General features: G+C 60.1%; 1 protein-coding gene across 5 annotated transcripts in view; it reads left to right on the plus strand.

Moving 5' to 3' along the window:
• Positions 1 to 15,627, plus strand: part of KCNAB2 (potassium voltage-gated channel subfamily A regulatory beta subunit 2) — a 39,264-nt gene that overhangs the window by 2,259 nt on the left and 21,378 nt on the right. For 2 of the 5 annotated variants that reach the window (XM_062593218.1, XM_062593219.1), the window contains exons 2-3: positions 12,536 to 12,655; positions 13,258 to 13,299. In XM_062593218.1, the coding sequence (XP_062449202.1) occupies positions 12,579 to 12,655; positions 13,258 to 13,299 (119 nt within the window). In that variant the 5' untranslated portion in view covers positions 12,536 to 12,578. Of the gene's footprint in view, positions 1 to 4,937; positions 5,310 to 7,737; positions 7,871 to 12,535; positions 12,656 to 13,257; positions 13,300 to 15,627 lie in introns of those variants that run through there. The other 3 variants (XM_062593221.1, XM_062593220.1, XM_062593222.1) reach the window with 3 other exon arrangements.

The raw sequence follows: 15,627 nt of genomic DNA on the forward strand, positions 1-15,627 counted from the left end.
GCTCTCTGGGCTGGCAGCGGCCTGGTGCCTAAATACAGAAACGCTTGAGCCTCGCTAGACCGAGAGAGGTGCCCTGCGCGGGGAAGGATGGGCGCGGGCCCCGGTTACGTAAAGCCGGCAGGTTTCTGACTAGGCACGGTGGTGAAGGAAGCGCTTCTGCTGGCCCTGCTGCCAGAGCTTCGCCTCTTGGGCTGGCGGCCGCCTGCCCTTGAGGAGGAGGAGGATGGACACGCTTGCTGCTAGAAACTAGGGCATCGGCTGCTCCCATCGCAGGCCTTGGGTGAAGATGGATGTTAGCAGTTCACACAGAGACTTGCATCCAGAGAGGTTTTAACTTCTTAGCAAGCAATAACTCTTCCGCTGGTTAACAAGAGATGTCTCTGCTTGCAGCCACTAATGGTAGATGCACAAGAGCTCGCTTTATTTATTTATTCATTGCTTTTAAAGAGAGAGAAGCTGCTAAGAGGGGTATGGCTTGCAGGGCAGGGGAATGCCATGGACGACTCGGCGCAGGAGGTGAGGGAGGGCCTTCGAAAGAGAAGGAAGCAGAGAGCAGCAGAGCGCCAATCACTCGCCTCACAACCTGTCCCAGCTCCTGGCAGAAGGGCCTCAAGCCTTAAGAAGGAACAAGGAAAAGGAGGAAAGAGCCTTGTCTCTATCTCTGCAAGCACATCAAATGCGGTCTGATTCACATGCAGCCCAGGCAGAGTTTTAATCCTGTGTTTTCAAGGAGCGGGAACTGGGCCAGCTGCTTGGACTGCTGGTGGGTGCAAGCTGGCCATCGAGAGCGCGCTTGGGGCTTGGGCGCTGGGCAGGCCATGTCTCAGTTGTTGTCAGCCCTCCTGTCTTCTCCAGGCTCTCCGTGCACGGGCCTGTGGGTAGAACGCGTGGCAAAGCAAGGGCAGAATGAACCAAGCGCAGTAGCTTAGCCTGCTGGTTTTGAAAGCTTGCTGGAGAAGCAAAGCTGCAGCGCTGGTGCTAGCAGAACGCTTCTTAAATCTTCGTTTGTTTTCTTTTTTCCTTCCTCTCATGTTGTGTGTTCTCTGCTGTCAAAAATATTTGTTGCTTCAGTGAGGGGGGAATTTGCAACATTCAGCAGCTTCATTAAATCTTGACATCTTCCCCCTCCCCCCGTGATTTTTAAAGAATGGTGAATGTGCGGTTATAAAAGACTTGAAGTTCAGATGCACGAAACGAGCAAGCAAAAGTTGCAAAGTGATAAATGGAGTTTCACAGGGATGTGAGACACCTAGAGACATCATCCCACCATTGACTGTGAGAAAAAAACAGAGGGAAAGTAACGGAGGCAGAGAGGACAAAAAATACGCGATTTGGGAATACGTACATACACGGACTTTGAGAGACGGGCTGGTAGCTGAGAATCTGCTATGGGCTGTGACAGGCTCTGCCTGTGTTTCCCTTCCATCTGTGCCAGAGCCCCTATAGCTGAATATTCAGCAAGCAGCCTGTGAAGGGCAGAGCTTGACGATCTTGCATAAAGATGCAGGGAATAAGCCTGAGACAAGTCCTTGCTACAAGCAGCATTACTCACTGTAGTCCCGAGGTTGCCTCCAACACCAGCTTTGAAATGTTCGCACTTCCCTGCAAGATTTTTCGGGCTAATAGCGCCTGCAGTTGCAGGTGGCTGTTCACACCCAGGGATGAACAGCTCGGTGCCACAGTCGCATTTTGGCTCTGTGGCGCGGGGCGTGCTGTGCCCGCACCACGGCACGTCGCACCACGCTGCAGGGTGTGCGGGCGGCCGTGTGCGCGGCCAGGCTGGGCGCAGGCACTGCACCCGCTCGGCTCCTCCGAGCCCTCGTGGGTGGCGGCACAGCTGTCCCGGCTTGTGCCTGCAGGCAGCTTAGAAGATACCAAAGAACACTTGCAAACTCGTTTTGCAGAAAGGAGGCCAATCTTCTGGAAATACCCTTGCACATATTTACAAGTGGGTCTTCACTTGTCCTAAAAGATTTCAAAGTGGGGCACCGTATTCGTTGTCCCCAGCCAGTGAAAGGGCACCAGCTGTTCGAGTACCATCCTCTTCTGGTATGTGAAAACAGATTCTTTTAATCAGGCAAATGCAATTAAAGCTAGAACGGAATTCTCATGCAAGCTAAATTTCTGACTATTTTAGGAATCCTGTGAGCAAATGTCTTTCCCTGATTTTCTGAGATGCAATCCTAAATTAACATAGACTTTGGAAACAGCAAGCTGTGCTACGTCAGAGGAGATAAACATGTGGTACGTGAGGTTCAGAAGTGCAGCAGCTACTGTCCTTGTCTCTCATACAGAGAGGGACCTTCATGGGATCCTTGGCACAGGATTTGCCCTGGTGTCCTGCCTGCAATCTCTGCTGTGCATCATGAAAAGTATCTACAGCCCTTTGCCCCTGGCATTGCCCGGACAGGCATCAGGCTTGCGGTCCCCAAACAGGCGCAGGTGCAAGAATATTCCCGTACAGGAGTAGGGTGCTCAGCTCGTTGCGGAGGGGTTATGTGAAAGGTGGTGCACCGGGCCACAGGAAGTTTGTCCTGAGCCAATTTTAAAGCTCTTCTCGCTGGCCTGAAAAGCAGAACTTTCTGCACGTTCACACTTTTGTGTGCAATATTGCAGCCCCCTCGGGGCACGCCAGAGCTGAAGGTGTTCCCTGGGTAAGAGGCAGTGACGTGGAGAAGGCACCCGGCAGCGCACGGAACGGGGCCTCGCTCTCCAGCTGGAAGGGCCGTGCCTTGCTCCCAGCCCCTCTCCTGTCCTCGGAGCCACTGAGGTGCTTTACTGCAGGAACCAGCAGTGCGGGGCCGCTGGAGGAAGATGCAGCAGCGTCTGCGCAGTGCGTGCGGCCTTAGAGACGCGGCGCCCCGAAACGAGAGCCGCACGTTAACGCAGCGGTGTGTTCCCGAACGTGTGGGCGCTGCGTGCCACCGGGCCGGGCAGGGCCCTGACGCGCTTTGAGACAGCGAGCCTGCGGGGATGAAACGGAGGGGGGACGGAGGGACCAGGCCAAAGCGCAGCGAGCCCGAGCTGCTGAGAGGAGGAAGCTGAGCTTCCCTCCCAAGGCGGGAGATACCGCTACGGCACCGCGGTGCCCGGCGCTTGCTCGCACCTCCTGAAAGCCACCCGCGCCCTGCCTCGTCACCGCTCAGGCACTTGTGGCATCCGCTTAGCACTGCATGGCCTTACAAGTTTATTTGATCCTCTCTGATGGATTCCGAGAAGAGCTGAGTTTTCTTTATTTAAAAAAAAAAAAAAAAAGCCTACTGCATGAGTTACGTCCTGCTGAAATGCTGACCCTTTCTGTTCACTTGGCCTCTGGTTTTAATGTTCAATCCAGTTTCCAGCAGTATCAGTTTTATTATCACTCCACTATTACAGTAATATAATGTAACTGTGTGTCTGAGGACAAGCACGCTTTAATTATCCGGATGTCTTTCCGTTCTTTTCCAAACCCCGTGCTTGAGGGAGGAGCGCTCCAAGACTGCAAGAAGGCAAAAGCCAATTCGAATGTAGCAGTCGCTGCCAGTCGGATCGTTTTTAAATGTCTTCAGAAGAGAAACGTGCCCAAAGAGCTCTGGACACGCTTGCAGGAAAGAGAATAACAGAAATTAGTTATTAGTGCAAAGGAAGAGCAGTTGCTGTCCAATTTGATGACCTTGACCAAAGAAGCAACTCCTGTTACCAGTTTTAATACGTGACGCCAAGCAAGCAAGGCTGGGTCGTGCAAAGTGTGGTGCGAGTATTTCGTTCTGGCTCGAGCAGACGCGGCAAGCACAGGTCGGAGCGCCGGGGCCAGAGGAGCAGAAACCCCAGCGTTGCTCAAGCCCGTGTGGAGCAGCGAAGGGGACAGTCCCCGATGCCCTGGCCGGGCCTGTCGCTCTCCCTCGGGGCTCTCGCTTTTGCCTGGGTGCCAGAGGTGGAGGTGAGCCCTGGTACGGATGGCCAGGCTAGCGAGCCATGTGGGCACGGAGCCTGGGCTGGGCTAGCAAGCCACACAGGGCTAGCAGCCAAGGGGAGACCAGAGCCCAGGGAGCAGCCGGAGCCTGGGCACGCACGGCCCGAGAAATGGGGTGCGCAAAGGCAAGCGAGCGCCTTGGTGCTGCTGGGACGCCCCAAACGTGGCTGCTAGCTGCAGTGGTGCGGTGCTGAGCGCCTGGCGGGGGGCCGGAGCCCCAGGACCCGCAGCTGAGGCCAGGGTTATCCTCACCGTCCCTCAGCGGGGTGCTCTGGGCCGGTGTCGGCACTAGCCTGCTCTTGCCCTGCTTTTCACTGTGAGCTGCGGCTTCCGTTTAAGTGTTTTTCCTGGGTTTATTTTTGTGGCTGTTGCTTTAATCTCTAGAACGATAGCTAAGATCAGAACCAGCCAGCAGGCTCCCATGCAGTGCCGGTTTTGCTCACTGGCTCATGAAGAACTCCTTCAAGCTCTTTGATATTATTCTCAGATGTTCACAGATCCTGGGGCCGGGGGGACTGCTGCGATCATCTCCTCTGTGCCCCTGCAGCGCGTAGGGCGAGCGTCACCCCGCGGTTCTGCACCAGCCCTCTTCGCTCTCTGCGCTACAGTACCTTCCCCCGCCCCCCGTTAATAATAAAAGGGACACAGTAGGATTTAAAGATGGAAACCTCTGGTGCCCTCCCTCCAGAACGGTTCTGCAGCGCAGCAGAGCTCTCGGATCAACCTCGAGCTGACCCGCTGGCGGGCGGGTACCTGCGCGCGTGCCTGCCGCGCACACGTGTCTCGAGCCGGCACTGAGCGCGCCCGGCGGCGGACTCCGGCACGTACACGGTTAAGGAGGCGGCGTGATCCTGGCAGCGGCGCGGCGCGGCGAGGGAAGCAGCCCTGCTCGGCGCCAGGGCTGCGGCGCAGCCGGCGCGCAGGTTCCTGTGCAGCCCGGCAGAGCAAACTTGCCGAGTCAGGAGCCGAGAGCGGCAGCAGGCGGCTTTGCTGCAGTCATGGCAAAGGGCTCTGCTTCCCTCCCGCCCCTGCGCGCTCCCTGAATTTCTGTCTGGCCTGAGGCTGGGCTCATCAGCTGAATATTTTTTCAGGGAATGAAAGGGAATGGGGTAAAAAATTATAATATCGGCTACATCTGCCTCCGGCTTTCTTGATTGCTCACAGTTGCTCTGGACTGGCACTTCACGCTGTCTTCCAAAATCTGTAGAGCCTTCAGCTCTGCCAGTTCGTTTCCTGCCTTCAGTTGATGCTTTTTTTCTTCTTTTTTTTCCTCTCTCCTAACTGCACATCTTCATTACTGGGAAAAAACTTTCAAAGTTGGGGTTGGATTTGAGTGCCTTCAGATCATACAAGTGAGGTAGGTGCATTGCTTTAAGGGGATCTCAGATTTTAGACCTTTGAAAGGTCTAAAAGGCTCGTGTGCAACAACAGTGAGTCGTCTCGATTGTGCCTCTCTAGCAGATGCAGTGCAGCAGGGAGCCTGGCTGGGGGATTTTTTGATTTTCTTAAAAGAAACATGCATTTCCAGTGCTGCACACCAAGGAGCTTGGTCTGCTTGACTGCATAATGGACAGTGTTAGCTTCGTGCTTGCATACGTGAACGCCACAAAAATCCTCGCTCTTCCGTTTGTCACATATGACTTTAGGGTTTGTCATTGATCCTCGGAACGGAGCAAGGAAGATTGCCTCTGCTGCAGCAGGCACAACAAAATACCAAGCTACCTCACGTGTTGCAGCTAGACCCCTAATGGGGAGGGGGGCTGCTGTTGTTATTTTAATGAATGGGCTATAAATAGGCTCGTTTCTACAGCGGCTCATGAATTCCGGTGTCCAATGTAATTGCAGCCTGCGAGGTTAACACCGGCAGAAGGCTGCGCCTGTTTCTGCAGCAGGGACCAGCTCGGGCGCGGAGAGGAGGGAGGCAGGCGCACCGCTCTGCAGATCTGCAGGTCCTGCTGCACGGCCGGGGACCGGCAGCTCGGCAGCGGTGCGGACGGATGAGAGCACAGGGTCGGCTGGGCGCTGGGAGCAGGCGGTGGATGAAGATGCAATAGCAGGGAGGGGGCTGCATCTAGAAAACCATCTGCGAGTCGGTAATTGTCACAAAGTCACCCTTTTTGTAGCGTATTTGCACTGGGAAATCACCGAGGAGGCTGTTCCTCAACCCAGGAGAAAACAAAACGGCGGTAGCGGGACCGTTGTCTTGCGTGGGGAGAGGTGCCGCGCGGTCTCTTCCCGGCGGCCCTCGCTGCGCCGGCTCTCGGGCCGGTGCTTTCTGCTGTGGCAGGGTGATGGGCCGGCCCCTCAAGCTGGGGTGTCCCGGGGAGCGCGTGGCCGCCAGTACCCAGGGCTCCGGAGCCTGGAGCGTCCGCCCAAGGGCACTGCGCCCCGTCCACGGCAGTGGCACACATTCAACGGCCAGGGAGGGTGCAAGGAGCGGGGCGAGCCACCGGCAGCCCTTCCCCGTTACACCCTGGCAGCTCCCCGGGACGGCACAGCACGGCACAGCGCGTCTCTGCTGGCACGCCCTGCAATGCAGGGCAGAGCGCGTCGCACCCCTGGGCTTGGAGCCGCTTAGTTCCCAGGCAGAGCCTTCAAAGCGCTCGCCAGAGCCTCCGGGGGCAGGAAGGAGAGCCCGTCCGCGCCTCCGGCGGAGGCCGTCTCGGGGGACGCCGGAGCGGCTCCCGGCGTTCTCGTCCCCCGCCGCATCTGCTGCGGGAGCCTGGCGCCGGGCTCGGGGGCAGCTCTTTGCCGGCCTCCCAGAGCTGCAGCGAGAGCTCAGTCCTTCAGCCACTCCAGGCAGCGTGCGCCGTCCGCGCGGACGCCCCGCCGGGGCCCTGGTGTCCGGGGCGCTCTCAGCAGGCCGCTCTCCGTGCCTGCGCGTCTCGGCTTGGCCTGGGGCTGGCCACCTGCACAAACCTTGCTTCTCCCAGACACCCACTCCCTTGCGTGGCTGCCGTCTGTCAGCAGCGCCTCGAGAAGGACTTGTTGGCCTTCGAGCTGGGAAAGGTGCTCTCTGCGCGTCCGTGAGGGTGGTGCGGCTTCTGCTCCCCGGCCCTCAGGTCCCTTAGGTGGCCGCTCCAAAACAGCAAAGGGCGCATAAATCCTTCAGAAGGAGACCTCTGCCACAGACCGGCTCCTGGCCTTGCTGCGAATCGTGGGCGGTTCACTTGCATGCTTGGGGCTCGAGAGCGGGGAACCTGCTGGCTGCTCCCCAGAAGGTGCCGCAGGCTCTTTGACTCCCTTCTCGTGCGGCGTGAGCCTGAGGGGTGGGCTGGCGCTGAGCCCCCCCGCACCCGAGTGGCCCGGGGCGGGCTCCGTGCGGCACTCGCGCGGCTCCATGGTCACTGTGGCCTAGTGCTGTGCGGGAGAGGCCGTCCTTGGGGTAGGCCAGCGTTGCACCGAGTGCCGAGTTTGGCTGTTCAGCCCCCTAAACTTCGGCCAGATCCGCCCCCGTCCATAAGCACCAGTGTCACGTGCTGACCCAGATTAGCGAGCGCTGTGCACCGGCCTCTGTGGAGGCCAGAGCGCGGGTTGGCTCCGAGGCGGAGGCGGCAGCTGCAGACGGGTCGCTGCAGCGAGATCCGTGCCGGGGAGGCGCGAGCCGAGCCGAGCCGGCTCCCTTCGGCTTTGCCGTGGCCGAGGGAACGCGGCCGCGCAGAGCCGGCGCTCCGGAGGTCCCATCGTGCGGCGGCGCCCCGAGGCGTGGGTTGTCCGGGGCGCTGGCGGCGGCGCGGGGCAGCTGCGGCGCGCACGGGTGACTCCTGGGCCCTGGGGCCTCCCCTGCACCCCCGGCCTCCCCGGCCAGCGCCAGGTCGGCCACGCCACAAAGCCGGGCTCGTGCAGCCGACTGCGGAAGTCTGCCCAGCTGCCCCAGCGGACTGCCGCAGGCCGGAGCGGGCCGTCAGCTGCTTCTTGGTGAGAAACTGTGGGGTTTCCTGGAGTGTTTCTTACTTTATTGCTTTCTTTACCGTCAGGTCTTTCTGTTTTGTTTATATGCTGTCACTACTCCGCATGTGAGATTAGCATACTGCTCTTTTCTTAGCATTCACCGGGGAATATGGCTCCGTGTGAAGCGTTTCAAGCTCCGCAATGCTCCAGTTTGGTTAATTTAATCATCAGGGAAGTGTTGAAGAAGGCAATTGATTCGCGCAGATCAAGCAGCCCGATGCGCCAGCAGAATCCTGCGGTGCGCTGTGTCGCGCGGGGCCCCACGGCGGTGCCGGAGCAGTGGGCCGGGCCAGGGGCAGCGGCGGCCGCTGCGGCCTCTGGACCGCGTGCTCTGGGCCGGGGGCACGGAGGGCGACCTGCGAGGCTCGGCCCCGGCGCGGTCCGCGCCGCTGCTCCCTCTTCGCAGAGCGTGGCTCTTCGTTCCTGCTCTGCAGCCGGCAGAACAAAGCCCGCGGAGGCCTCTGCAGCTGAGCGCCCGCAGCGGCGTTGAGCATCTCTTTCCCTTATTGGCCCAGGCAAAGGCTGGCCGGGAAGCCCAGGGCCTCGGGGAGAGGGCCGGGGAGGGAGCCTGCGCTTCAGAGCGCATGAGGATGGATGTTCCCGGCAGGGCAAAGCTCGCTTTCCCTCCTTGTGCCCCGGGGGATACGTCCAGCGAAGGACGGGGCTCAGGCAGCGCGCGTGCAGAGCGTTGCTCGCAGCGCACGCACTTCCCCGAGCCACGATCCTCCCTCCTCCCGTCGCCGCTGTCGGCCCTGTGGCTCGTGCTGGGCACATGGCTGCCACGCAGTGGAGCCGTGGCCCAAGGTGGACAAGGTCTGGGGGCCGAGGCGCTGGGTACCGCTGGCAAACAAGCGGGGTTTTCTTGTTTCCCGGATTACATGGCACTTGCAGTGACGTGTCGCCTGCAGGGGAAGGCGCTGCGGGAGAAGGCTCTGCCTGTGCACTCGGAGTAATCCCGGGCGCAGCTTCAGCCTCTCGTGTTTCAATCATCAGTGTGTTTAAGAGGCTGTAATATGCAGATTTTGCCCTGGCATTAAGATTTACAGTTTGCCTGAAGCTGATTTTCAGGATGACAGTCGCTTTCTTTCCAATCTACACAGCAGCCTTCGCCAACACCGAAGCGCTCCTTGCGGAGCGGAGCTGTGCCCCGCGGAGCCGCCGAAGCGCGGCGTGGCCGGCTGGGGCGCACCCCGCCGGCACTTGGGCGGCCCGCGGAGCCTCCGCCACGTGTCCCTGCTGGCAGGGCTGAGCTCACACACGCGTGTGAATTCCCGTGCCTCCGAGTGCAGCTTCGGCTCTGCGCTGTTTGCGTGGCTTGCTCACCGTGCCCTGTTTGTTGGCGTGCATAAACTGCAATCACGAGGCGCTCTGCGCTCGAGCGAAATAATCCGACTGGTGGCAATCCCAATACGATTGCTGTCTGTGCTTAACCATGGAGAAATACTTTTGTTCGCAAAAAATGCATATACAGGAGAATGCTCTTAATTCACGGATCCAGAAAGCATGCCCGTCGCTGGGTGCTGCAGGAGAGGGGACCCAGTGCCGCCCGGAGCCTGCAGCGCTGCCGGCTCTGCCCACGATTGCCCCAAGTGCCCAGCTGCACGGTGCTGCCAGGTACCAAACAAGCCATAGCCCCATCGTTTCCCTAGCCGAAGCGGGAGGCTCTGGCAGCGCCTTTTCCCACAGAACAGGTACGAGCCTTGTGTCGGCATTGCAGCGTTGCTCTTTGTTTGGAGGGCGACACCACCAGTCTGATTTCTCTCTGCCCGTTCCTGGTCTCCTCTGGTCCCCAGGCCGCGCCAGGACCGGGTTGCGCATGTGCTGGTGCCTTCGCGCTCCCTTCCTCTCCCCTGCGCCCTCCGCCCGCCTGCTGGGGCAGGAGTGGCAGCGGAGCCTGGGAGCAGCAAGGCAGCGACGTGGGTACCAGCACAGCTCGTCCCCGGGGCCACTGCAGCAGGCTGGTGCCGCGGGTCCTCTTCGGGAGCAAAGGTGAGCACAGCTCTGCCCTCGGCCTCCTCTCGAGGGGCCTCTAGACCCAGCCCGGCGCACGGCTCGGGAGAGTCCTCCACAGGAAAACACGCCTGTTCCTGTGCGTCACGCTGCAGGAGCTCACACAGGAGCTCTGTCTCCGAGTCCTTTGCGTGCTGCCAGCGAGGCTGCGGTAACGCCACTGGGCAGGCTGCAGGGACAGCCAGGGCCTCGGCGGTGCCTTCGGTGCAGGGGCCTGGGCGCGAGCCGCGGGGAGCCGAGCCCCGGCTCCGCGGGCTGCCGAGGCCGCCGGCGAGCGTGCGGAGCGCCTCGGGCAGGCCTTCCCCCTGCGAGCTCGCTGAAAGTGGAGCCGGTTGCTCCTCTCCTGCCCCTTTGCATCGCAGCGCTGCGCAGCCAGCGGCCTCGGCGGCGTTTTGCGCTGCCCTGAAGCACGGCTGGGCTGTGGGCGGTTGGGGAAGTGTCGTGATGGCGCGTTTCCTGATCTCCGCTTGCAGTGTGGCAAACGAAAGGAGCGTTTCACCGAACTGTTAGTTCCTGTTTTGCATTTTAAGGCTGTTTGCCTTAGAGATTTTTAAATGACTGCAGAGCTGATTGTGTTGCCAGTGTTTTTGCTTCGTTGCCGTGTGGCTGGCTTGCAGCTGGAGACTTTGGTTAGACTTTGCTAAATCTCTCAAAGTGAAGATTAATCAGCTGGCAGTGCTTTGTTCCTCTGGCACACCAAGCAGAAAGGTAACAGGGAAAGGAAATGATACTGAAAATCAAATGCAAGAGACCTTATTACACTTGGAACGTCTAGAACCCATAAAAAGAGCCTGTCCTGGGCTCTGCCTTCGTTGCAAGTCCCCCGTGCACTGCCCTCTCCCTTCCCTCTGCCAGCGCGAAATGGAAATAACACTGTGCCCCAGGTAAAACTTGGCAAAGCAGTGGGTCCCTCTGTGCCTCGTGCTCAGATACTCTTTGCAGCTCATTTCAGCTTCATAACGTTGCTCCAAGTGTTCCATGGCACACGCCGGCGTAGGGATTCCCGCAGGAGCGCTCTCCAGCGCCCAGCCCCGCGGCTCCGGCCGAGCCCGTCCCCGGGCCCGTTGCGGCCGCCCTCGGGTGGGATCGCTGGCGTGTGACGCCTGGGGCGCGCTTCAGCCGCCGCAGGAGCGAGTGCTGCTGTTCCTGCAGCGCTCAGCGGCAAGCGGGAGGGCGCGAGGGTGCAGCTGAATCCGCTACAGAGCTCTGAAACGAGGAGTAAGCGCATCGGCGCGTTTAAAAGGCGGGCGGTCGTGTGCGCGCACCAGAGGCCCCCTCCGGCAGCGCAGTTCTTCCACAGCGTAGCTGTGCCTGAGCGCACAAAGTTTGCGGGGGAAACACCCCTGCTTACCGGCCCTGCTCAGACTCGGGGCTCGCTCCCTGCTGAGAGCCAGGCGACGTGCGGCTCGGGGCCGAGCCCTGCCCTGGGCACGGGCGGCGGGACGCGGGGCTCCGCGGGGCCCCGCTCGGCTCTGCTCGGCTCCGCAGGGCCAGCCGCCGCTGCCATTGGGTGGCGCGGGCTGCAGAGCTGCTGGCGCCTGCTCGGCAGCCGGGCCGGGCTGCACGCCGCCGCCACCGCCGCCGCCGCCGCCAGGCACGCGCCTGCAGTGCGCCAGGCCCGCCGCCAAAGGAGCCGGGCCACACCTCCATGCCCGGCGGGGGAGGATAGCAACCCGCCGCCTGCCGCACAAACGTTCCTTGTCCTGGGCCTGAGGAAAGGCCATGTAAATGAAAGATTGAAAACCTGGTAATTCTCTGAACAGCAGAGCTGCCTGTGATGCTGGGAGGCCCCGCGCGGAGGGGGCGTCCCGGCCAGGCAGCGGCGCCCAGCTCGCCCCGCACCTCCGACCTCTCGCCTTCCCCGGGTTCCCGGTTCCAGGGCAGAGTGGGAGGCACACCCTGCCTGTGGCCCGACCCAGTTCGCCCTGCAGACTGCGCAGACCTTGCAGTGGGGAGGCAGCGGGCACGCCGCTGCGGCTCCCGCACGGTGCCAGGCACCAGCCACCTGGTACTGCCCACGCCTGCAGCCGGCTTTCCCTAAAAACTGAGCGGAGGTTTTTAAACTGACTTAAAACTCGGGATGCAGCAAGAGCCTGACATAGGAAGTACCTTTCCCAGAAAAGAAGCGATCACCAGTAACGGTTTCCGTCCTGTAGCTGAGGTACTGACCATGTGTAGCGGGAGGGTAACGTGCCCAGACAAATGCTGCAGGCGCTGGGTGTTTCCGGGGCTCCCCTGTGGGCACCCTCAGCTGCCCAGGCACCTGCAGGCTGCAGGTGCTTTCTCCAGGAATAAAACCTACAGCGCAGAGCCCTTCTCTTGGGGCCCTTCAGTTGGCGGTGCCAGCAGCACAGCGTTTCATTTTTCGGGCACAGCATTTCTTCGCAGTTTCCTGGTGCGCTGCAGGAGCGTTTGCCCGCGCCCTGGCCGGGGCGCCGAGGGGGTGGCTGAGGGGTCCCCCTGCGCGGGAGCCGCTCGGCTCTCGGGGCCGGGCAGCCGTGACGTGCCGGCTGCGGCGAGCACGGCAGGCCTATCCGGCTTGCGAAGCACCGCACAGGAAGCACCGTCATTCACATGCTCTGAAAAACTTACTATGATTCAGCTTTTCTTCCTCTTTTTCAGAGAGTAAGATAAAAAATCGATCTTGAAAACTGAGGCTGGCTCCATGTATCCGGAATCGACCACTGACTCCCCTGCTAGACTCTCGCTGAGACAGACGGGCTCTCCAGGGATGATTTACAGGTAAGTGGCCAGCCACGCTGCTCCCTCCCACCCAGCGCTCTGCACGGGCCCCCTTCTTGCGGGACGCCTTTTTAGTAGCTTTGGAGCAGAAGTTGCAAACTGAGGACTGTGGCCCCCTGAGGAGCACTGCGATATCATAAAATTGCCACAGTGACTTTTGAATGTACTTAATGAAAAACCGTTTCAGCCCTTGTGGAAACACATGGTGGCACGAATGTTTTTAAGCTGCCCTTGGGTGTTGCAGCCTGTTATTTCAGGAGCTGATTCCTCTCCAGTGAATCCGCTGCATGGCAGGACTCGGAGTGTGGTTCCTCACTGCGCGTTCAGGCACGGTCTGCTGCCCTGCAAGCCGTCGCCTTGCGAGCGAGCGGCAGGCGCAGGCTCTGTGCTGTAGTGCCTGCTCCCAGCCGGTGGAGCTGTCGGCCTGCTTTCGCAGAGCCCGCTGCCGTGCAGCGAAGCGCCGCGGCGGCCGCGAGGCGGCCACGGCCCGGGCCGGGCTCCGGCACCGCGGCCCGGCTCTGCGGCTCGGCCCCAGCTGGCACTTCACGGTTGTTAATGTGCTTTGTGGCATGTTTCTTCTTTCTCCTCTTTGCTGTCGGAAGCGCTAGGTATGGGAGCCCCAAGCGACAGCTCCAGTTCTACAGGTAACCGAGTCCTTTCTCTCTCATTAAAAGCACCCTCGGGAAGCAGTAACGGCCGAAGCGCGGGAAGCCCGTGCGTGGCATCCCGACCCGTGTCCTGCCCGCGCGCTAGGCGGTGCGGCCAGCGCCATGGGCACGGGCGCCGGCGCTGCCGCAGCCGTGGGGACCACGAGGTGCGCACTGCCGTCGCACCCGCGTCGTCTCCTCATCGCGGGCTGGCTCGCTCGCACCTCTGTGCGTCGCGCTGCGGGTCATTCCGGATGCCAGGCTGCACCTCGGTGGATTAGCTGGACCATAATTCACATTCTTCTCGTGGGTGCCCCTAGTGTAAAGCGTATATGTGCCTAGGCTTGCATGTGTGCACGTGAACACCTGCACCTTTGTAATTGTGCGGCCAGAAGGCTCAGGGCGGCCCTGAGCACTGTGCCGGGGTGCTGCCCGCACAGGGCCCGGGTCTCTCTGCAGCGTGACACGCTCAGCCCTGCTCCTGCTGCGCCTGCTCCGCAGCCTGCACAGGTGGTAGCTCTCTCCCCAAACGTCTGGGAAGACGTTTCCGGGAGAGCCGTGGTTTGCTATGAGATTATGAGAAAAGCTGCATCCTACGTGCTTTTTATCTGATCGTGGGTTGGCTGTACCACATGGGTACGGGAAACCCCACAGTTAAGGGCATGGCAATCCTCGCTGCGGCCAAGGGGCCTGGGAAGCTGTGTCACGTGCCGCTCGGGCTGTTCCTTACGCTGGGGCGCTGGCGGCCGCCAGCCCGGCCACCAGCGAGCAAAGTCACGATCCGGGCCAGATAACACACCGTGTTCTCGTCTTCCTAAGCCGTGTATGTGCGCGACGCATACGTGTCCAGAGCTCCGGCCACGGCTGCGCGTGGGTCTGGACCTGGCTCGCTTCTCGCCTCTGACGGAGCTCCGTGTGTTTTGCTGTGCGCCTCTGTGTCTGAAAGCAAAGCCAGAGCTATTAGGTTTTCCCCAGAGTAGCTCCAGGAATCCATCCAGCCCCTGTTCCTCTGGCCCTTCCATTAAGGCAAATCTTATTACCTTGTGTATAAGACAACACATTTTTCTCCATCCTCTTACTGTCTAAAACGAAGAAGGCACTTTTCCCCCTGAAGCCGCCTGACGGGAGTGCTGGGAAGCATCTCTGCTTCCACAGACGGGGAAGCACGCCGTTGCAGCGAGCCCGGTTGGGGCAGAGATGGGGAAGGAGGGGAACAGAAGCCTTCCCCTTGAGCGCATCTTCCAGAAGGCGGTCCGCGGGCGCCCGAGGGATGGAAACCGGCGCTCCTGCCTGCTTGCTTGCAGCAGGGCAGGAGTCAGAGAGAGGCGAGGGCAGGCAAGGACGGAGGCAGCTCCGCGGCGGTGTGCGACATGCCTTTTTGGCTGGCATGTTCGGACTGGCAGAAGCAAGCCCAAGAAGTCACGGGTCTCTCTGCTCCGGGGGAAGGTTTGGAGCTGTTTCTTGGTTTAGCTGACCAGGACCGTGGAGCGAGTCGGCACCTCCTGTTTGCGGAGTTGTTTTTGTCTCATCAGAAGCACAGAAAGCCTGTGTGGAAGGGCCTTTTCCAGGATGCACCTGGAATAGAGCAATCAAGTAAAAGCCTCCGGTAAACTTGTGGCTCTAGCGGGAAGGACGCGTGCTCGGTGCCCATGTGCAAGGCGGTCATTGCTGGCGTCTGTTTTCAAGCCGCGCTTAGGGAAGAATTTCGGTCCAAAGTGTTGCATTACTGATGCTCCTCCCGAGCCTGGGTCCGAACCCCTGCAGCCAAGGGCCGAGGCGCCTGTCCCGGCTCTGTCCTGCTGGAGGGGGACAGCTCGGTTCCCAGGAGGTTTTGGCCTCGTCGCCCCGTGTCTCCTTGTAACAACCCACCTTGGTAAAGAGGAACCTGTTGTTGAAATGTGCCTGGCTACACCAACTGACCTTGATCAGCTTTGGAAGAAGGAAATGATGCCAGTGTTCATAAAGTGGCTGCATATCCACAGGCTTTTAGAGAAGATGTCATGAATAATTTAGCTTCTGTTTGCTAGGAAGAAAATACCCTAATAGAACTAATGGAGTACTGCTAAAAAACTCGACTCTGGAGGGACTTGTCATATTCACCAATTGCTTTGGATGCGAAGCATCGACACTCCCCTACTGACAAAACGCCAGCTGTGCTGTCTTTAATAGCTGTCGGAGGAAACTCTAACCTAGAACTTTTCTTTTTAATGAGCAGGATTCCAAGAAACCGGGTGAGTTTGTGCCATTGCTGAGCCTGTAGGAGTAGGTTGCCGGAGCTGTCCGGTGTTGCGCCCTGCGTGCAGCCGAGCTTGCTACAAGTGGGAA

Source organism: Rhea pennata, chromosome 22 (genome assembly GCF_028389875.1).
Source record: "Rhea pennata isolate bPtePen1 chromosome 22, bPtePen1.pri, whole genome shotgun sequence".
Taxonomy (NCBI): domain Eukaryota; kingdom Metazoa; phylum Chordata; class Aves; order Rheiformes; family Rheidae; genus Rhea; species Rhea pennata.